We start from the raw sequence: 21,532 nt of genomic DNA, 5'->3' as shown, positions 1-21,532 counted from the left end.
AGAGAGCAGCATCACAATCTCCGCTGTGGGATAAGGATAGGGTTGGGGATCTCACCCATCCAATGAGAGACCAGTGTTCCGACACCTCACTTCAAACTAGATTCTACTTCTTCCTCACGTTGCATCCTTTTCCGTTTCCGATATAGACTCTCCCGAGTCCTTCGTCTGCTCCATTCTCCTCCCCGCGTGCTCGAGTGAGAACTGCAGCAGGAACGACAATGGCACTGGCTTCTGCCCCTCCCATGGCCAGCCAGTTGAAGAGCAGCCTTCTCTTTTCCTGCAGGAGCAGTAGGCGTCTTGTCATCCCCAGAGGCCTGTCGGCCACACCACTCAGAGACCTGCACTCCAGGAAGAAGCTTATTCTCACGGTTAGAGCCATCCAAGCGGAGAAGGCAAGAAACAAGTCTTCTACATATGTCGATCTTTTGCTTAGGAATGATTCCCACCTTCATCACTTCTCTTATCTGAATTGCCACAGCCAACTTACCAAGTGATCCAGCCGATCAACGGCGACCCCTTCATCGGAAGCCTGGAGACGCCGGTGACATCCAGTCCGCTGATCGCCTGGTACTTGTCCAACCTCCCTGCCTACCGGACCGCCGTGAGCCCGCTCCTTCGCGGCGTCGAGGTGGGCCTGGCCCACGGTTACCTCCTCGTGGGGCCCTTCGTCAAGGCCGGGCCACTCCGCAACACCGAGATCGCCGGAGCTGCGGGATCGCTGGCCGCCGCCGGCCTCGTCGTGATCCTCAGCATCTGCCTGACCATGTACGGGGTTGCGTCGTTCAAGGAAGGCGAGCCGTCGACGGCGCCGACGCTGACGCTGACCGGCAGGAAGAAGGAGGCGGACAAGCTACAGACGGCCGAGGGGTGGGCACAATTCACGGGCGGGTTCTTCTTCGGAGGGATCTCCGGCGTCGTCTGGGCTTACTTTCTTCTTTATGTACTCGACCTCCCCTACTACATCAAGTAGATTAGCCGCTGCGTGTGTCTCAAGCCTGTGCTTTAAAGTGTTCGCTCGGAGAACTCCTTCCAGGAATTGTATATTTGAAGAAGATTGAATTATGAAGAGACACATGACCTGCTTTTCTTTGCCCTGTAAGGGCGTACGAACGATGATGCCTCATAAACCAAGGTGAAGTATGCCATTGCAGTTATCATGCACGCTACCATCGTCCACAGGGGAAGCCTCACGAGTCGGCATGATTAGGAGGAGATTGAGAGACGAACTATCTGGTAGGCACTTGATATCGTTATATTTTTCAGTGAAATGGATCTCAAAAGTATTTTCAAATGTTTCATCTTCATTAAGAAAGCTGACCTTTTCCTTCACTGGGCATTTAGCTCGGCTATAGATCCTCAGTTGTGTTGATCAAGAAGCAGCATTTTCACTGTAAACAAAAAAACTAGGAACTGCTCGTTGCTCCCAGAGACGCATATGAACTTTATAAGAAATTGCCAACCCCATCAATGAACCGAACCGCCCAGTTAGTGATGCCATTTGGATTTCCCAATTTATCACAGATAACAATATGGAAAATTTTCACAATTAAAACAATCAGGAGAAAAGCAAACTTGTTCAAGAACAATACCATCTTTTTCTTAATCAAAAGGACTCTATTGTTTCACTCAAATGCCCAAGTACACAAAATTAGACCCAGCAAAAGGCAAGTTAACGCATTCCATTCAGGAGCAACACAATTGCCACCCACAAATTAATCAATAAAATTGACAGAAACAAAGAATCGATGACATGCCATGCACAAAAAATGATTTAGAATTGGACCTATGAGGTCAGCCTTTGGTGATCAGGATCTTGGTGATGCCTCAGCACATTCGCTGACTGCTAATCTTATTTAAAAGAAGGCCACCTGCTCAGCCTTTGGTTCTTAGGATTGTAATGCTTCCTTTTCCCCCTTGGGTGAGAATCTTAGTTTTCACAACCACAGGCTTCCCAGAAAAAGCAGAGGTTGGATAAATAATGGAAGGGTTATTGTCCTTCTTGTCGATTGATCTTGATGGTGGCGGAGCATGAATCCGCTGATTTATGTCTTTCAAGGTCAAGTGCCCTTGGACTTCAGATGGTTTCACGAGGCTAAAAGGATAAGCAACAGAGGTAGTTAACTTTATGGGAGAATTGATATGAGATCTTCTACCTGAAAGAAGAGTGAGAAAATTACTAGACAGTGAGGAGAATTAAGCATTGAAAGGCAAAACCCCTAAATATTTAAAACAAACTAACTCGGTTGAGTGAGACCACAAAGATACCCGTAAAAATCTTAACAGTAGAAGCCTTGGGGGTTTTGGGGATGACAATAGTCCTTGTATCAGGTTCTACATTGCAGAAATCTGTGAAGAACAAAGGAGATGTTGAAAATATTGCCAAATAATAGTGTCTCACTGTGTGAACAAATTGAAATTCTGAAAATGGTGTCCATGATTGGCTTTCGCCTACAAACAAAATGGAGAGTTCTCCACTAACCTGCAACATCAACTTGATCATTGGGCTCGATACGTTCATTGTTACTGGAAGACCTACCGTGAAAAAATCAACCTCAGGTTATGGACAAAAAGGACAAAGCAGTAGAAGTAAGCGTAGAAGGAACTGACATTTCATTAGAGCTGCAATACATATCACTATCATTAAAATAGTTCTCTAGCCACTCATCTGATGATTGGTCCAAGACTTCATTGCTAAACAGAAAACTATCACCTGATATGGATTTCATAATCAGAATAGCTAAAATACATCTGCATCAGTTAAGATGAAGGAAAAAAAAAAAAGAACATGCCAGGCCGAGATGAAAAACCTGAACTCCAGATGGGATTCCACTGTAAATTTTCTGGCCATCCATCTACTACCATGGAGTCACCCTGAATGTTAAGTACAAGCGAGTTATGATTTAGTTTAATTAGGACCAATTAGGAGAGTTATTCTACTTCATACTATTACATTAAAGACCTTGGAACGTACTGGTGCAGAAGACGGCTGTCCATTGTCAGCTGTGGCACCGTCAGCAACAGAAGGAAATCGTAGAACCCGACGCCTTTTTACTTGTGATGCCTCTTTATGTTCTTCGAGACCTCTCTTAGTCTTACCTGCTACTGTCTCTCTCTTGTCAATGTAGCTCTTAGAACCATCTAATGTAGAATGAAGTGGAAGATGACAGACATACCTGCATCAATGACATCCAAGCCACAATCTCTAATTGGAGTTTGATTCACCAGGACATTCAGCAGACTCTCATTTTTTTGGTTATCGTCATCCCACGGGCAATGAGACAAACCTATGATTGTGGATACCAGATATGGTCAATAAGTACAAGTAACAAATTTTCCACATAAGATGGTTTTATAACAACAAAGACAAACAACACACCAAGCCGGGAATCTCTGGCCAGGCAACAATCTTCGTCTTGCCAGTCCCACATACCACTGCCACACATTCCACATGACATTAGCAGAAAACAAGCATCGATTGGTCCGTGGAATTTCAATTCCAGAGCAAAGTAAGGATTTTACATCTGAAGCGGGTAGATGAGTTTGGTTGATAATTACAATTTACCTTCGAAGCTCAGAAGCAATCCAGTAAACCACCGATAATAAATTCTAGCGATGCTGATCCTAATTTCTTAACAAGACTATGCGACTTGTACGGGCAAATCATCAAACAGTATACTGATCGAAGCAAGAACACCGATGAATTATGGTAGCATTCCCAATTCAAGATCAATGCATTCTTACTACGGTGAGACAGGCATCGAGCAATAGGAACTACTGATGCGAAAACATATGCAGATTATACAGATCGAACAAAATAGAAAGAGAATCGAACTGCAAAGAAGAAATTAAAGCATCGGGATCAAATTATGTTCGTGAAAGATCAAATTAAAGCATGGTGACTCACATGTTATTGATGCTGCTGCCGTGGAAATCCATACGCTACAAAAGAAGGGTCAAAGGAGATCAAACTAATGAGGGGAGATAGCCGTTGCGGAGGAGGGTGATGCGGAGGCTGTTTCCTTTGTGTCGCCTCAGCGGCCGCCAAAGGCCAAGAGACGAATGAATAAAGAAAACGCAATCGCCACGGATGCATTTCCAACGTTGATCTGTAAACCAACGGCTACTACTAGTCCGTTTCGCATCCGTCTCCATAAGAGGAAAGGAAGTATACATTTACGATCGTTGATCCATTAGCCAACGGTTAAGATTTAGTAGTCTACTTCAAACGTATACATCGTCATGGATCAGTTTTTTCTTTTCTTTTCTTTTCTTTTAAAAAATGTGTTACTTGAATTCTTGGAATCTTCGATGGATGTTGAGAACATCAACGGAATCGTAATTTATATTCTGCGAGGATTCTCAACTGTTCAGAGAAAGAAGAAAAGGAAGGCCATGTTGATGGCCTCGCAGGTGTCCAATTCGTTAGGGAGCCACGGGCTCGATGTCATTGAGGCACCACAATACATTCAACCTGTACCTGGAAGAGAGAGACTGACATGATATGGACGTGAAGATATCACCACATAAAGAGTTTGTATAGGAGAACATAGGCCACGCTTGATTTGCGTGAGATAGCCGTCATTCTGATCGACGGGCTAATTACACAATTTTTCATTATTTTTTTTTATTTTTTTAAAATTTTAAAATTTTATATTATAATTTTTATAATTATAAAATTAAATTATTTAATCCCATCGTTGGTTTATTGACGAAAGATATTATATAGCGCGTGATAGTACATGCATAAATGATATAAAAATAATATACTAAAATATAACTTCAATGGTGGTAGTGGATTGTGACACCGTGGATGACTGTTGTGATGATGATCAACAAGATTAATGCGATGGTCGGTGAGAACGAAGAAGAGGCAGTGCGGTACGGTGCCAATGCAAAGGAAGCAATGTGACACCACACCAAATGATACGATAGTGGATGAGAGCAAAGAGGAGGCAAAGTGGTCTAACATCAATGTAGAGGAGGCAATGCAACGCCACACCGAATGATGTGGTGGTTGACGAGAACGAAGAGGAGGTAGTGTGGTATTGCACTAAATAATGCATTGGTCAACGAGAATGAAGATGAGGCAAAGCGGTACAACGCTAACGCAAAGGAGGCAGTACGACACCACACCGAATGATGCGATGGTCGATGATAAAAAAGAGGAAGCAGAGTGATGCAGCGCTGTTGATGTAAAAGAGGTAGTTCGGTACCACACCGAACAATACCATGGTCGACGAGAACAAAGAGAAGGCAAAGCGGTGTGACATCGACGCAAATGCATCTCTTGCCTCCTCTTCCTCCATCGGTGCTGCACCACTCTACCTTACTTGCCTCCTCTTCCTCCTCCCTCCATGTTGTTAGTGATGCAAATACCTTACCTACCTCCTCTTCGTCCTCTAGCACCGACGTAGATACAGAATGATGCTAGAGGAGGAAGAGGAGGTAAAGCAGTGCAATGTCGATGCTTCACCTCTCTCATCTTCCTCCTTTGATGCCAAATACCCTATTGCTTTACCTCTTTTTTCTTTTGTTGTCGATGCTTGAATCGATATCGATAAGACCGACCATCATATTGTTGTCATCAACTATCACAACAATAGCGACCCATGATGTCATTGCCTATCACTATCATCGTTAAAATTATTTTTTACCCATCGTTTTTGTGTCTGCACGTTCGGCATTATCCGTTACTATTAAAATAAATATGATTAAATATTTCACTTTATAACGTAATATAATTTTTTTTAAATATAAGAATCGAAATATAAGGAAGGAAAAATATATAATTAGGCCTCGATTGACCCAGGATATTTTTCGTTCATCAATATTTATTTTCAAGTAAAAATATAATCTTTAGCTTATCAACTCCATCTTCAAAGAATTTTGCGTCAAATTCATCCTTCAAATGTGCACGCAACGTCAACAATTGCAATGCTTCTGAGAAGACTCATGTGTGCCGACTAAGTATTCGGATGCCTATTCCACTTCCGGTCGAAGAAACACGGTTTCCCGGCGAGCTGAAGACATCAAGATTCACAAAAACTCATCTTTCACGGCGAACTATTTGTCTACCATCGATAAGCGACGGGGTTAAGTTGTTTGGAAGTACCGATATGATTCGACGAAAGCACGGGTATTCTTTTCGTTCTAGTTTTCCTCTTCCCATCCCGGCTTCGTTACGAAGACGCGAGGCGCGAAGAGAAGAGAAGGTTAAGAGCCGTTGCGAGTGACGGGAACGCCGATCTCAGTCTCTATCGATCGATCCCCGCCGTAAATCCCGTAGATCGGTGATCGCACGGCTCGGATCCCGCCGGCCGGTCGCCGGAGATGAATATCTTCAGGTTAGCGGGCGACATGACGCATCTCATTAGCGTCCTCGTCCTTCTCCTCAAGATCCACACCATCAAGTCCCGGTACGTATTTCCCTCTCCGTCTTTGGTTTCGCTTGCAGTCCGATTTGAATAGTTAGGCTTTTAGGATTTGGTGCTGGAAGGAGAGATCTTCGAAGCATCCTATTTATTTTCTTGATAGAGTGGAGCAGATCACGTCTGACCGTGGAGTTGGGTCACGATCTGAATGCCTGCTGCCTATTTATGCCCTGCTAAAGAGTAGAACTAAGACACTAGAAAGCTATTCTACATCAGTAAAGAAAGTGTCACAGCGTGACCAGAGCCTTGCCAACCCTCCTAATCAAGTTAGGGAAAGGATTATTGAAGCTCTATCACTAAGTCATGATGGTGATCTCTGATAAGTGTCGTCTATTGTTCTGTTAAATTTTAACTGTATTATTATCATTTTTTAGTTGAGATTTTAGGAAACATGTGGAGTGCAATTTGGAGCTTATTTTGCGTCAAGAGTACTAAAATAATATAGCATGTTAGCTAGTTGTTTAGCTACAAGGACTCATAACTGGGGACTTCTAGAGGTCTTTTTTGGCGGGTCTTAAAATTGAGAAAATAACAAAAGTTAAAACTCTCTCAAATACTGTCTCTCAGTAAGCTATATGTTTATCAGCGACTAAAAGCTCTCGAGACATGATTATGATTGGTTATTATATTTGTACAATAAAATATTTATAATTTCAGAACTCCCTGTCTTATTCATTCTTGTAGAGTTTTTTTTTTTCCTTTTTAAATTTGAGAAGTGCTCGATAGGAGTGACATATCCTATCAAAAAATGAAAGGAAAGGAAAGATGCAAGGAATAATGCTTTCTCTTCCATCCACTGATGGCTTCAGTATTATTTATATCTCTTTTGTTTTTTTATATGGTCATTTGAGCATTTAACTATATTTTATTTGACTGGCTCGACCATGTATGATCTACATATTCAACTACTCAGATTCTATCATGTTCTAAGAATTCATCTTGTCTTACAAACCATATCACTATTTGCTATTGACATAGTTAAATCATAAATGAGATGCAATAAGGATGAACTGATATAAAATTTTGCTTGCCATTCTTGTAACTTTGTCATATGGTTCACAATAGCTAGTCCCTGATTTGCTTCACCTCCTTTATGTTTTTAATACATGATATCTCTTGATGCATATATGTTCAAACAAACCATGAAGTTTTATACCTCTCATCATCAGAGCCAACAAGAGGTATATGATCACTTTTCCTGATCATTTTGTGTACCATTCTTTGTTTTTTTTTTTCTTTTTGCTCACTTGTTTCCTTGTCTTGTATTTTCTCCTCGATGTTGTCATTCTAATTATGGATTTTTTGGGAAAGTACATTTTGATGCATGTGCAACTGTGTGCTTCTCTTGAAAGGTAATGACCACAAATGCATTTTTATTTGTCAGTTTGATAATTTACTATCTCTCAGTCAGAATGAAGTATTATTTTCCCTTAATCTGATGCAAGTTTTTATCCATCTTTTTCTGAATCTAACTGACCATCAATAATCTATTCTGGTTGGTTGCTTTATCAACATAAGAAACCTCATGATTAAGTTATTCCTCCTAAGTGATTCTCTTCAATGTATGTTATTACAACTGGTTTCTAGTATTACTAGATATCATAAAGATTTTATTTTTCCAAATGAACTAACTCTCAAACTTGACATCTATTTTGTGGCTACTTCTTGTTTGGATCTTGATTGTCTTTCTGGTGTATTTAATCTTGGATTTTTTAATCTTTGTTTTAAAAAAAACTCTTTCCTTTACATAAAGTTGGTTATATTTTATGTGTATAACTTGACATAGTTCATGTTATTTTCTAACAGGCATTTCTCTGAAGACACAAGAACTTTATGCCCTTGTTTTTGCCACTCGATACTTGGATGTTGGATCTTGTATGGAGATTCATGTCAATGACATAAGATTTTGGATTTTGGATCTTGATCCTTTTTTTTCGGAAAAAAAAACTCTTTCCACTACATAAAGTTGGTTTTATTGTATGTGTATAACTTGACATGGTTCATGTCATTTTCTCACGGGCATTTCTCTGAAGACACAAGAGCTTTATGCCCTTGTTTTTGCCACTCGATACTTGGATATTTTTACTGATTTTGTCTCAGTCTATAATACGACGATGAAACTTATTTTCTTGGGGAGCTTGTTCTCAATTGTCTGGTACATGAGATGACACAAGTTGTCCGTAGATCTTATGACAAGGACCAACACACTTTTCGTCACTTCGTTCTTGCATTACCATGCCTAGTTCTGGCTTTAGTTATAAATGAAAAGTTCACATTTAAGGAGGTAAGCTCATGTATTTGGCAGGATTATTTCTTTCTTAAAAAATTCTTCAATCAAACAAGATTTGCCAATCATATCTTGTAATTAATGTATCATTATGACTGGAATAGGTTTTGTTTGGAATTGTTCCTGAGTATATTCCCTTCTCTATCTTCATGCTTCTACGCCAAGTGTCCTGATTTCTTTTTTCATGACAGGTTATGTGGACATTCTCCCTATATTTGGAAGCAGTTGCAATACTTCCTCAGCCGGTATTGTTGCAAAGGACAAAAAATATAGACAACTTGACTGTTCAATATGTTTTCTTCTAGGGTAAGTTACAATCCTAGATCTTTGATCTTTGACTTGAGTGGAGTGGAAGTTTTTATTGTATTTATACCCTACCTAATTGTTCTTTTCCCATTTTAGACATCATTTCCAGAGAATATGACATTTATGTACCTAGAAACACTTTGGCCATGATTAAATGGATATGAAGTGATCTCTTCACAACAGACTAACTTGCTTAGGTCAACTATTTATCAAATAAAATCACATTTTATATAAGAAAAACATATATCCTCTTATTTAGAATTTCTCATCGTGGAGATTATTTGTTTTTCCTAAATAAAATCTTGAAACTTTTGAACTGAACTGCTTTGTTCTCATCCTATGTTTATTGTATTTTGATGAGCATAATTTTATGTAAACCAAAGTTTGGGTTATAAAAGATAGTTAACAAAATGAAGAATTGTCGAAAATGATGCGATATAACTCTTTTTTAAAAAATTAATGTTTTTTCAACACCAAGAAAATCCTTTGCATGATTGCACTTCATGTTGGCGAACCAGTGCAACATTTCTGATATTTCCATTGGATACTGATGAAGGGGATGAAAGTTGACCGTTTGAGTTGTCCTATCTAAGTAATCTATCTTGGATGCATATTCTATCTTGTGGTCTTTCTCAAGGCTATTATTGACATCAGAATATGTAATGATGTACTTGAAGATGAGGTTTGTTTCTACAGTGATTAGAAGATATTAAATTTTTTTTTTTATGTTGATATGAATCTTTGAACATGATATGAATCACAAAAATCTTGGAAATACAGAGTGAAAATTGATAAAAAGAACAAGTTAAAATGAGGAATTATTCTTAGTTACCATATCTCAGTATAAATAAATCATTTTGTAAGAATGGACATAAGTATGCATATCTAATTCCAGCATTGGCTGCTGGGAATGCCTTTGACTTGGTCATAGAGATGCAATTTCAAGAAAACAGATAAGGCGTTTAGACAGAGAAGAGGAACAATGGAAAAAACAAGATGAAGGAGAAATGAAGAAGGCGAGATAGGAGATATGGGGTGGGGAGACCTGAAGAAAGTGGGACATGGATAAAGTGGTGGAAGTGATTGAAGTAGACAGCAGCAGTACTAAGTGCTTGAGTAAGAAAAAATGTCCCTGGGATCACATATGGGTAGAGGGGAGAAAGAGTAGAAATACTGTAGCTTAGTATTACTTTGAGATAGGGTAATTAAATCAAGAGAAACATTCAACTTACTTCATCGTACCTGTTCTTGAGCTGAAATTATAACTGGAATTAAAGAAGAGGGAAAGAAACCTTTGAATTCAATCGTTGTAGCCAAAGTTTAAAGGTGCATGTACCTATGTTTCGTGACCGGCAAGCTCCAATTCTTCAGAGTGGAACACTGGTGGTGTTTGACATGCAAACATATAAGAGATCTATGATTTGTTGTTGTATGGGAAAGCGAACTGAGATTTTTTAGTTGGTATCCAATAAGTCAATGCATAGGAATGGGTCCTCATCCCTATCATGGGAAAAGGGAGAATGAGATTGGTGTCCAACAACTCAGGCTAGACTTCTTCATCGCTTATACTGAACATGAGGGGCTATTGAGCAGTTCTTTACTAGCATGAGTCGTGTCAACTCACTCAATTCATTGTAACTGCCTAACTGGTAGCCATTACGTTCTGATTCCAACTCCAATTTTTATTTATAACACGTTAGAAACAAAGCCAATTTTGATGACTCTATGGAGTTGATCGACCTCTCTTGTTTAATTTGACCAAGAGAACATGAGAAGTCTCACTGACCTGGTATCTACAAACAGGCTTGGCACCGTATAGCATGGTTCATATGATGCCTACAGATGACCAGCATAATATCTTGCTTTGTCTTGGCTTCATACAAAGAAGACTGAGGTGCTGGATTTCATTCATGTAGTGAACCCAGTTCACATCTACCTTGATGTGTGTGTCCACGCAACTGCAAAATGTGAAGCTTGTATAATGATATACTACAGTTACTTCTTCGTTATAATATGTGGAACTTTTTACGTTAAAGAGTTATGAATGTTTGTGTTTTTTTGTCACAAGTGCATTTCACTGAAGTTGTCACCAGATATTAAGTCCTTACTCTCAATTACATTTGTAATAATACCTTTTTTTCAATTTCCTGAGTACCTTGGTTACCATTCTTTGTGAGACTTGCTACCATCATTTTCAGCATGCTCATCAGTATCTTAACTTTTTTAATGCTGACTTTCTATTAGATTTTCATGGTAGATTTTCTGTGATTCATGATATATATTAGTTAAATTATCCACTTCGTGGTTCTTATTTGTGCTTTAGAAAATCATTTATAGAATGTCCTTATGATAGAGAACAAGGACCGCCATACTGTGCTGGTGGTATCAGTCCACAGGCAGACCTATACATACGTATAGTATGTTGGTATGCCAATACATGGACTGGTACGTACCAGTTTTTGGAAAAAGATGAAAAATGATAAAAAAATTCACAAAAATTCCTTTTTAGGTTTTTTATTCTAATTTAATGATAATTTTATTATACCTAATTAAGAATTCCAGTGCATATGAGACAAATAAAATGCATAAGGTTGTAATTAACCTTAAAGATCACTAATTTGGGTCTAAATGTAAGACAATAGATCTAATTGGGACTAATAATCATGTTTAATCTTTATAAATATACATTAATATGCCTATAATTATATGAAATGATAAATAAAACATAAAATGAAGCTAAATACCTTAAAATTGAAGAGAAATTCCATAAGATTCCGACTTCCAATCCCACTAGCTAAATGCCTTACCCTTTCCCTGCTTACCCGAAATAGGTTGGTTCATGTACGAGCAGTTGGCGGACCGGTACGTACTGTGCCTATTTCGTACCGTTTCGGGAGTAGTTGGCGGATTGGTACATATTACCTGTTTCGTACCGTTTCGGGCAGTACGTCAAACATTGATAGAGAACATCTAAAACTTCCTGCTGTTTCTTCCCAACTGCTTTGGAAAGTGAAACATATTTCAGAAATCATAATATACTCTCTTCTATACAAAAACCATTCAACAATTGTTAAATATATTAGAAAGGTTTTTCTATGGTGTCTAAATATTTTATTGTATAATTATTGTACTATTATTTTTGTACCTAAATCCATTCCATCACAATATCTTCTATTTAAGCGATAACATTGTTAGCTATAATTTTTATGGTGAATAAAGGACAAGTCTTGGTATCTTGGTATGGTTCTCTTGCGACTTGAGTAACCAAATGTTTAAATCACAGATATAGCACCTAGGCTATATGGTTGTGGCCATTGATCTTTCTTAGATCCTAGGTGGGAGCCTTGTGCATAAGGACACTTTTTTTCCACAATTTCTATAGTGAATACTGCAAACTTCCGCTAATTTGAATTGAACGGTAATATCAAATCAGTCAATTTTCAGTGTTTGTGGCACCATATGATGATAATTGTGCTCACTGATTGTTGATTGGTTCATATGTCAACCTATGTTATGCCTTATGTTTAAGATTTTCTTAGCCAAAGTGCCTTTTGTAAGTTGAACACTGAAAATTGAATTCGACAATCAGAATCACTTGGTAAAATATCTCCTGATGCAGAGCATACAGAGCATACAGAGCATTTGACATCCTAAACTGGATTTACTGCTACTTCACTGAGCCTCACTGTGTTCATTGGATAAGTATGAATTCACATCTTTTCTTTTGTTCTTTCTTATGGAAGTATAGTTATATTGAGTATTTCTTACTCGCATTTTGCCTTGTCTGCAGCATGGATATCTGGATTGGCACAGACGTTTCTTTATGTTGATTTCTTCTACTACTACTTAAATAGATAAATAATAGTTGTTTTATGAAACTTTTACAGTGTTTTTTCTTATCCCTTTTCTCTACATCATGATTTTTTCATTCACAGTTGGAAGAACAATGTCAAGCTCAAGCTACCAGCATGATTTGGTCTTATTTCAAGGTCAACCAACCGTGGTAGGATCTAGCCATAATGTGTGAGGAGTTACTCTTCTGGAGGCTTACTCTTGTGAATTCCATTCTCTTGTTTGAGTCCTTCAAGTTGCCCTATCGTTTTAACATGTCAAGAGTCATTTTTTGGCAGGTAAAGATATCCAAACCATACGTGTGGAATGCAAAATTATGTTCAATTCAGGTATGTCTTTTTTATTTCTTTGAATTCAGATATAAGATTCGTTATCTGTTCTGAGCTGAGATGACAAACTTGGCAAAAGTTTCCATGTGCTATGCGTGTTCTTGTATTGAAAAAAAAAAAAAAATTCAATTTCTGAATATCCTCTCTTTCCATATTTCAAGACAGTATCAAATCTTATATCTGCTTGTTTTTGTTCATCCAACCTATACTCCGTACCTCTTAGAAGTGATATTTTTTGCATTTTAGATTGTATTATGCATTTCAATATCACATTATAGTCCAATGGATGTGGAAGATGAGACTTTCAATAAGTTGATAAGTGGCTGCAACTTGACATGACCGGAAAAAACAATAGTAGTTGGATAATGTTCCAACTCTGTGGATCGATTCAGTGACAACCACATCTTTCACTTGGAGCACAAACTAATAAACTATTGTTAGTTGAGCAACTTTAAAAAGTAACAACTCCATGGGCCATGTGCCTTCGGTGCGGCATATCATCCCAATCTCATCCTCATCCCCCATTTCAAGCTGAAAAGTTCAACAGTAAATAAGGGAATTATTTGTGATCGGTCTTAACCATTCGTCAGCCACCATTATCTATGCCGCTTCGTGGTTGGACATCCAGGAGGCTTCACTTTGATTGGATTCATAGCGATCTTATATTATGCTCTTCCACCAAGTATAAGGAATGTTGGTGAAAGATTAAGTGCCACATGATTAAGCTGAATCAAAACACCTTTTCCCCTCAGTTTCCCGTTACCAACTAGGGTTAGATGCCCTGAATTAATATTAATTTTAGCGAGAATTACCAAATGCTACATTGCCACCCCAGCGATACTTCGATCGAGTTATAACATCCGGTGGCATCAATGGACTTATGATACAAAGAACAATTAGTAATTGAGCAAATCTCGAACAAAATATCGTCATCCCTCCGCAAAAACACGTCAAGGTGGATCGAACAAATAACGAAGAAAGCTAAGAATTTTATTGGCACAAAATAGCCTTGATTAAAGATAGATTGTGCATTATCTAGCTGAGTATTTTCTAAAAGAACGAATAAAAAAGAAAAAAAAAATCATATTGGCGACGGTCCAAACAATTTGCCCATACGGAGCGCAACCTCAACCTTAAGATTACAACGAGGTAGCTGTATGTCGTCAATTTGCCTCCGGACTCGCCAATGCATGAACATGATCCCAAAACACGCCTTTTTCTTTGGTAGCGAGTGACCCGAACCGTACTCTCTCTCTCTCTCTCTCTCATAGCCATAGGCTCGGAGCACGCGCAGGGGCCATAGTGCTCGCTCTCGCCGGGGCCCACCGCTGGAGGAGGAGGAGGAGGAGGAGGAGGGTTGGTGGTGGTGTCGGGAGGAGATGGAGGCTTCTGGTTCGGCGGTGGATCTCAGTCCGGAGGAAGAAAGGGTCCTCATCAGAGACATCACCATCGCCGCTGAATCCCTTGCCAAGGAGGGCGACATCTTCTTCCTCATCACCCATAGGTGAAATATCTGATCTTTCTTAATTTCTTAAAAATTCCTTTCAAGATTCTTTGTGGATTTGTGATATCTTCGTGCATCGTTGTTTGAGCGGCAGTGTAGGTTTTGATCCGGCATTTTTTGGTATTTTCTCAACCTCAGCGGTTAAAAATCATTTTTTTTTTTTTTTTTCTGTTTTGGGGTTTTGAAAAAGAACCGACATTCTTGAGTGGTTTGAATTTTTTTATTTTTCCTAGTGGAGAACGTAGGAACTCAGCATGTTGATGCACATTTTTCTTTCATAAAGTTGATGTATCTTAGGTTCTTGGTCATCTATGAGGCCTTTACGAATCCATTTTCCTTATAATGTATCGCTATTTGCTAGACTTTTTTTTTTTTTCAATTTCCCCCTTCTTTCTTCCTTTTGATAATTTTCTTCTTTAATACTTACAACGTCTTGTAAACATGTCTGGATATTTGAAAGGATCTTTAACAATTTGTAGACTGTAGAAATAATTGAGGAGCCAACAAAATGTGGATTTGGCTAACAAAGAATTGGAGGATGATTATATAATTGAAGTATGTGGATTAAGTTGATTGAACTTCGATAACGAGTTTAAAAATAAAGTTGCTCATAAAGTAGGTATATGTGTGAAATTTTGGAGATCATAAAGTAAGTTGGAGATGAAAAAGACATACAGTTTTGTCTGAGTCCAACTTCGTCAACTGCATGTCTTAAGAAAATAAACTGTTTGGCAGTAGTTGTTCTGCTTTCAGGTACACATGATCAGGGAACACAATGCTTGGCCTTGGCAACAATGGGCTTTGGTAGGTGTTAAATAATTGTTGCTGGCAAATAAGGTCGCAAATAATCTGATGTTTAGGTGAATCTATTGTTCAGTGATGTTTTTTGACCAAACAAAAAAGGGGATATGCATGTCTTAAACAAAGCCTTATGCAATAGCAATATAGAATGCAATTTTTTAACAGCTCAAGAAATGATCACCTGGTCATTCCTTGACAAGGTATCTTCATTGATGAAAAATGGGCAGAGATTTACCAAAGAAATAAGATAGCTTGAGTAGAGGGTAGAATCCACAGGCAACAAGAGTGAATCCTGTTCAGGCTACTGAGTGGAATTACTTGCCTTAGCAGAAAGCATTGATCGATAGGAGGTGTAAAAGACATTACATTGTGTGGAACTTTCTAATACGGGTGAAGCAGAACTGTTTGTATAATAATTTAGCAAATGCTGTTACCCTCTTGAACAGAAACAACCTCTCTATATTTAGAGGTAAGACTATGTACATTGATCTTGGGAAGATCCTACATTGATGGAAGCCTCGTGCACTGGTGTACCTTTTGGTAATCTCTTGAAACCTCTTTTCATATTTTCAGTCATCAATCAGGTCAAAATTTTTGCTAAGGCTCTGTTCAGTTGCTAGTAAAATGGTGGAGAAGATTTGTCTGAGAAGCATACATGTGAATTGTAAGAAAAGGAAAGGAATAGGCTGTAAATTAGTTTTTGTTGATGGATGGATGAAAAACAGTGAGAAAGAAGAAATGGAGAACTTAGTTTTCGTTTTTGGAGAAAAACAATCTGGAAATTGAAAAGTGAAGGTTTCCTAAATATCTAATAGAATTTTCCAGAAATTTGAGTTTTCTACTCAACAAATATTTGAAGAGGCAAATGTTTAATGAAATATTCATTTTTGTGGGATCTTTTGGTGCAACCAAAGACACCAGAAATCCATAACTCAAGCTTAAGATGTTGAGACAGTTGTATATCAAAATTTGAAGTTCACCCTGAGAAATATCATCTTTTTTCCAGATGGAAGTGGAACAGTGATAGAACTTTAGGAAGTAGGATCCTTTATATGTGAAGCAACCTTATGAAAAGTTTGCCTTGAAGGGATGGAGGAAGGACGAGTGAGACGACAACAAGAATCTGAGGGCACAGGAAGATTGTGACGATCTCTGTGATGCTTGATTTGGTATTTTATGCACCTAGATGCATATGTGGTACAATGTGGCTTGACCTCTCTCCCATCAACTTGGGTCTCTAATACGGTTTTTCAGGCTCATATTAGCCTTCAACCAGTGAAAATGCCTGGAAATTGGTCAATTCAGCAAAATTCAGTCCAAGACATCTTAATGCAGCCCTTTGACGCACAAATTCTTTAAAATAGTGCATAAGATTATTGTGCAGCTTGATGCAAACAATCTTTTGGTCAAAGGAGGATTTCTACGTGGTTTTGGGTGAGGAAAAGAATCTTATCCAGTTATGAAAGAGAATACAGCTTATTCGTATTGGAACTTGGTGTGAAAGATGATGTTTTTATCCCACTGCTAATCAGGTTAGGAAGGAGAGGGTTAACCAGGCCTTCTTTCCGAATTTTGTCAGTAGTATGAAAGATTTTTCTATTTTCCAACAATTTCAGATTGAACTTTATGATGACTAGTATTAGCTAATTTGTTTGGTCAAACAAGTCGTGTTTAAGTCTGGTTACAACTAATTTAGTCCTATTTTAGCTAATTTATTTGGCCATACAATTAGACAAGTATTTTTGTAATTAAACTAAGGATTTTAATTTCAATTTACAACTAGTTTTAACAATTGATTGAACCGATATAGTCTTGGTGTACATGACAGTTTGCTGACCTATAAATACCAATTGGTACCAACCTATATGGTTTGACAATGGTCCTTTGTCGAACTCGAACCGATAAATAATGGTTCTACCAATGTTTAATTCCTTTAAAACTAATTACTTGAGAGTTCTAGAGTATCTTTTTTAATTCCTATCGGACCATTATTTGATTTATTTGAAACTAAAATTTTGAGAGTTGAAATCTCTTTAGCTGGAATTTGTAAGTTGACAAGATTAACTTTTTACCTGCTAAGTCTTATACATAAGAGAGCTTGTAAGGCCTAAAGACCTTTCTTGCATACTTTCTTAGTTTTCTTGTATTTTCTTGGTCCTTCATGTCCAGTGAATTCAGCAACACTTGACATTTTCTGTCCTATTTGTATTGAAGTGATTGTTTCTTGTTGATGAAGCTATGTTTCTCAATATGTCACTGCATATATGTCTTGATGCTTATGCTTGATTCACTTGAACTCTGGTGCAAAGGTATCTATAGGATGATTTTGCAGCCTATAGTGATGCATTCAGTGGAAACATTTCTCCTCTCTTTGTAGAAAAAATTGCCAACTAGAAATTGATTCCTTCTATCGATAGCATGGCAAAATGCTTCAGCTGAGATGAAGAAAGCAGCGAGTAACATGAAAAGTTCATATTGAGTGATGCCTTGTTGTTTATGGTATAATAAGATTAGGAGGCCTATTAAATAAGAAATTGAGAGAGAGTCACAAAACCACTTCTATTTATTTGCATGAGATATAAAATATATAGTTTTTTGGTTGGTTTAATACAAGTATATCACAATTCACAAGATGAATTTAATTTGTCAACCTAAATGTCCATGGTTTCTGTATGCTTTATTCATGAATTTGATGGCAGCATTAAAATGCCGCAAGGTTTTTTCTTTCTAACTATGACATTTACAAAGGATTAATGCAGATGATTTTGTTTCTTTCTAATCCAAGGTTACTTTGGGTAAATAGGTGGTGGCAACGTTGGCTTGATTATGTTAACCAAGATATGACTAGCAGCTCGGTCAATGGCTCATCTTCATATGGTTCTCATCATCATGACTCAGCTTCTTCAAGTGCAAAAAGACCTTCGGCTATTGACAATTCTGATTTGATATATGATGCGACATCTGAAGTGTCGAATGTGGAATTTGAACTCCATGACACTCTAGTGGAAGGCCGTGATTATATATTGCTTCCTCAACAAGTTTGGGAAAAGTTGCATGGCTGGTAATTTACATTGTAGTGTCAAATTGATAAATTTTTTTGATTGCTCATCTTACCCATGTGGCTAGATATAAAATTTATTTTATATTTTTTGACTAATGTAACATATATTTTGTGGAGTCGATGATGTGTGTAGATGGGTAACATGCTGTTTTCTCAGACTGTATTATGTGGTAAAAGTGACTGACATCTCAATTTTTTGTCAGTTGGTTTTCTTAGAATTTTTTTTTGTAGTTCAATTTTGTCATAAGATCACAAATCAAAAGTGTCATACTTTTCTGGTCTGAAGGTTCGCAAATAAACAATGTTTATATATTTTTGGTCTGACATAAAATGGTAGATACCTTTTATTACTTGAAATTGCTATTATTTCTTCCTCACCACAGGTTTTAGAACTGCCATTGTCCTTTCCTTATCACCACATGTTTTTACTGCCATTGCCTCATTTTCTGAGTCTTTTTGGCATAAAAGCTATGGTTAAAGTAAAAAACAGTATACCATGGAAATGGACCACGAGGACATCATATGCTGTTATAGATAGCCCTTTAAAGCATGTTATACAATTTTATTCCTGTTTGTGACTGCAATTTACAAGAGGTCTGGAAGAAGACATAAAACAATGTTCATGCCTTCATGGAAAGTCAGGTCATTCTCAAGCATACGAAAAGCCACCGAATGGGATGCAATATTAGAATAAGGTTCCCTTGTTAGATAAATGAATAGAAAAAGAAAAATAAATGGTTTGTGAAGAATAAGATCACTGATGCCCATCTGGTCTGCTTGGTTATGGGATGTCCTTTTAGTTGTTTTGTATTACCAGTGAAGGTAACTAAGATCACAAAGACCATTCAGTTGATGATGTTTAGGTCTGTACCAGGACTTGTTGTATTATATTGTTATTTTTACATTGTTTCATTTTAGTTTCACGAGCTGTCCTAGTGGAATAACTTTTAAGTCCTTTTTTCTTGTTACTTATTTAGTCTTTACTTGTATCTGAAACTGTGAAAAACATAAGTTGATTTTTTGAATTATTGATCAAGTTGCTATGTTTCTTAGCCATAGAAAGGTCCTCCATGAGGAAGAAACAGTGACATGTCAGCCTTAAACTAGGTGTTTGGCTGGTTATTTCTCCTTGAGGGTTGGATTGATAATCAACTAAATGTCCTTTTGATCACCATAATGAAAATCTCACTTGAATGTGTCAATTCTGCAAAGAAGACTCAGAACAAATTGCAATTTTTTCCTTAGGTAAGTTGTGGGGGAAAAATGGTTTTAGTGACATGTCTTAATTTTGCAACAACTTGTTTTCCATATCATGTGGTTAGCATCATAAATGATAAGGTTTCAGAAGATTGACAAAATTCTTTGTATTTTTCTTTATGGTACTTGTTGCAATAATATGAATTGCAAAATTGCCATTCCCTTGTTTTGTTATTCTTTTTTTGGTTTGTTGTGATCAAAGCTTTAACATAGTTGTGATCAAAGCTTTATTAGAAGTCTCAGAACAAATTGCAATTTTTTCCTTAAGGTAAATTGTGGGGGGAAAAATGGTTTTAGTGACATGGTCTTAATTTTTGCAAAAACTTTTTTTCCATATCATGTGGTTAGCATCAGAAATGATCAGGTTTCAGAAGATTGACAAAATTTTTGTATTTTTTTTTATGGTACTTGTTGCTATAATACGAATTGCAAAATTGCAATTCCCTTGTTTTGTTATTCTTTTTTTTGGTTTGTTGTGATCAAAGCTTTAGCATAATTGTATAGACTTTTAAGTCTTATGATTTAAATGAATTCTTTTGAAACTTCAAGCCTTCTTCTTTACTGTTTCTGTTGAAAAGTGATTTGTTCTTAATACCATCATCTGATGCCTATTTTCTATGTCATGTAATTTCTAAGAGTTTTTTTTTTCAATTTTTTTGAAGAACTGAAAATAGTTTAACAATAGTTTATATTGCAAAAGCAAGACAACCATGCAAAGACAATAGAACCAACTTCTAAAGAAATTTCTTTGATGCACTAACTACTAATAAGTAAGAAAATGATATGTTCCTTTTCATGTCTATATATAAGCTAATACATTTTATGTTCTTTAGAATTTCCGCAACAAGTAACTTGGGATTATTGTGTCACTAATGTTAGACTTGGCATTTTATTTTGTTTATAATATCTCTGAATTTATGAGTATGGAAAATGCTTAAACCATGAAGTCTTCCTGGAGTTATTAAATCAATTACTTTACTTCTTTTCCAGGTATGGTGGTGGTCCAACATTACCAAGAAAAGCCATTAATACCGGTTTGTCTCAGACTGATTTGGCTATTGAAGTCTATCCTCTACGCCTTCAGTTATTTTTGATGCCAAAAGAAGAGAGAGCAGTTATTAGGATAAGCAAGAAGGTTTGTTCTATGAAGTTTGTTCTATAGCTTGCTTAATCAGCCATTTCTCTACCTGTTCATCTGAATGGTTGTTGCACAAATTGAACAAGCCTTTATGAGTGGAATTGCATTATAAACTTGTATTTATTGAGGCATTAAGGATCAGTTATTTTTTGGGTACTTGACATATGTTAATCTTGCAGAGATAATGCAGGATTTGGCTCTTCCCATTCATCGATGTTCATATTTGTTTATCAACTAACACTCCAAATTCTTTCAACACTAGCAAATGAAATCATCTTTAATCTAATGGATCTGCTCCCTTTATGCATCCCCAGGTTTCCACATCCTTATTCAGTTGGTCACTTGAGCATGTACCAGTATCACACTCCATTAATCTATATGCAGCTATGAATAATGTGCTAATGACTTTATTCATTTGAATGTGCCGTTCAACTGCTTATATTGTGACATACACACACATCTAATAAAATTTGAAAGTGTTGACCTAATTTTTGTAGGAAACAGTTGGTGAACTTCATAAAAAGGCTTGTGAGGTTTTTGGTTTACTCCTGGACCAAGTAAGAGGT

General features: G+C 37.3%; 3 protein-coding genes and 1 long non-coding RNA gene across 10 annotated transcripts in view; 3 read left to right on the top strand and 1 right to left on the bottom strand.

Moving 5' to 3' along the window:
* Nucleotides 1–150: 150 nt before the first annotated feature.
* On the top strand, nucleotides 151–1,106 carry LOC135641262 (photosystem I reaction center subunit XI, chloroplastic-like). The gene is made up of 2 exons (XM_065156519.1): nucleotides 151–392; nucleotides 479–1,106. The coding sequence occupies exons 1-2, from the start codon at nucleotides 219–221 to the stop codon at nucleotides 968–970; spliced, it is 666 nt and encodes a 221-aa protein (XP_065012591.1). The 5' UTR covers nucleotides 151–218; the 3' UTR covers nucleotides 971–1,106.
* A 424-nt stretch (nucleotides 1,107–1,530) lies between these two features.
* LOC103988655 (protein XRI1-like) lies at nucleotides 1,531–4,055 on the bottom strand. Of its 7 annotated transcripts, none has more exons than XM_009407256.3 (9): nucleotides 3,905–4,055; nucleotides 3,377–3,432; nucleotides 3,174–3,284; nucleotides 2,972–3,096; nucleotides 2,808–2,871; nucleotides 2,608–2,710; nucleotides 2,480–2,532; nucleotides 2,266–2,346; nucleotides 1,531–2,153 (listed from the first exon to the last, which is right to left on the bottom strand). In XM_009407256.3, the coding sequence occupies exons 1-9, from the start codon at nucleotides 3,934–3,936 to the stop codon at nucleotides 1,873–1,875; spliced, it is 906 nt and encodes a 301-aa protein (XP_009405531.2). In that variant the 5' UTR covers nucleotides 3,937–4,055; the 3' UTR covers nucleotides 1,531–1,872. The 7 variants fall into 7 exon arrangements, with proteins under 7 accessions (XP_009405531.2, XP_018682373.2, XP_018682375.2 ...); XM_018826828.2 differs by having other exon boundaries at nucleotides 2,960–3,102; nucleotides 3,905–4,040; XM_018826830.2 differs by having other exon boundaries at nucleotides 2,480–2,523; nucleotides 2,960–3,102; nucleotides 3,905–4,040.
* A 1,834-nt stretch (nucleotides 4,056–5,889) lies between these two features.
* LOC135639454 (uncharacterized) lies at nucleotides 5,890–13,148 on the top strand. The gene is made up of 3 exons (XR_010496952.1): nucleotides 5,890–9,024; nucleotides 12,644–12,726; nucleotides 12,960–13,148. It is a non-coding gene; the product is annotated as an uncharacterized LOC135639454 (long non-coding RNA).
* Nucleotides 13,149–14,340: 1,192 nt separating this feature from the next.
* Nucleotides 14,341–21,532, top strand: part of LOC135639453 (ubiquitin carboxyl-terminal hydrolase 5-like) — a 37,944-nt gene continuing 30,752 nt past the window's right edge. The window contains exons 1-4 of the mRNA XM_065153207.1: nucleotides 14,341–14,709; nucleotides 18,314–18,571; nucleotides 20,819–20,963; nucleotides 21,464–21,523. Of these exons, the coding sequence (XP_065009279.1) occupies nucleotides 14,585–14,709; nucleotides 18,314–18,571; nucleotides 20,819–20,963; nucleotides 21,464–21,523 (588 nt within the window). The 5' untranslated portion in view covers nucleotides 14,341–14,584. The remainder of the gene's footprint in view (nucleotides 14,710–18,313; nucleotides 18,572–20,818; nucleotides 20,964–21,463; nucleotides 21,524–21,532) is intronic.

The sequence above is a fragment of the Musa acuminata genome, chromosome BXJ3-6 (genome assembly GCF_036884655.1).
Source record: "Musa acuminata AAA Group cultivar baxijiao chromosome BXJ3-6, Cavendish_Baxijiao_AAA, whole genome shotgun sequence".
In the NCBI taxonomy this organism is placed as follows: domain Eukaryota; kingdom Viridiplantae; phylum Streptophyta; class Magnoliopsida; order Zingiberales; family Musaceae; genus Musa; species Musa acuminata.
This window is presented reverse-complemented; position numbering and strand designations above follow the sequence as displayed.

What these genes read in the sequence shown, in the direction of transcription:
- LOC135641262 (XM_065156519.1), top strand. Translation starts at nt 219, where the DNA reads ATGGCACTGGCTTCTGCCCCTCCCATGGCCAGCCAGTTGAAGAGCAGC. An exon ending in GAGCCATCCAAGCGGAGAAG is followed by an intron (nt 393 to 478) that starts GCAAGAAACAAG and finishes GAATTGCCACAG; the next exon opens with CCAACTTACCAAGTGATCCA.
- LOC103988655 (XM_018826828.2), bottom strand. Translation starts at nt 3,936, where the DNA reads ATGGATTTCCACGGCAGCAGCATCAATAACAT. An exon ending in GGCAGCAGCATCAATAACAT is followed by an intron (nt 3,433 to 3,904) that starts GTGAGTCACCAT and finishes AATGTGTGGCAG; the next exon opens with TGGTATGTGGGACTGGCAAG. An exon ending in GAATCCCATCTGGAGTTCAG is followed by an intron (nt 2,711 to 2,807) that starts GTTTTTCATCTC and finishes AATCCATATCAG; the next exon opens with GTGATAGTTTTCTGTTTAGC.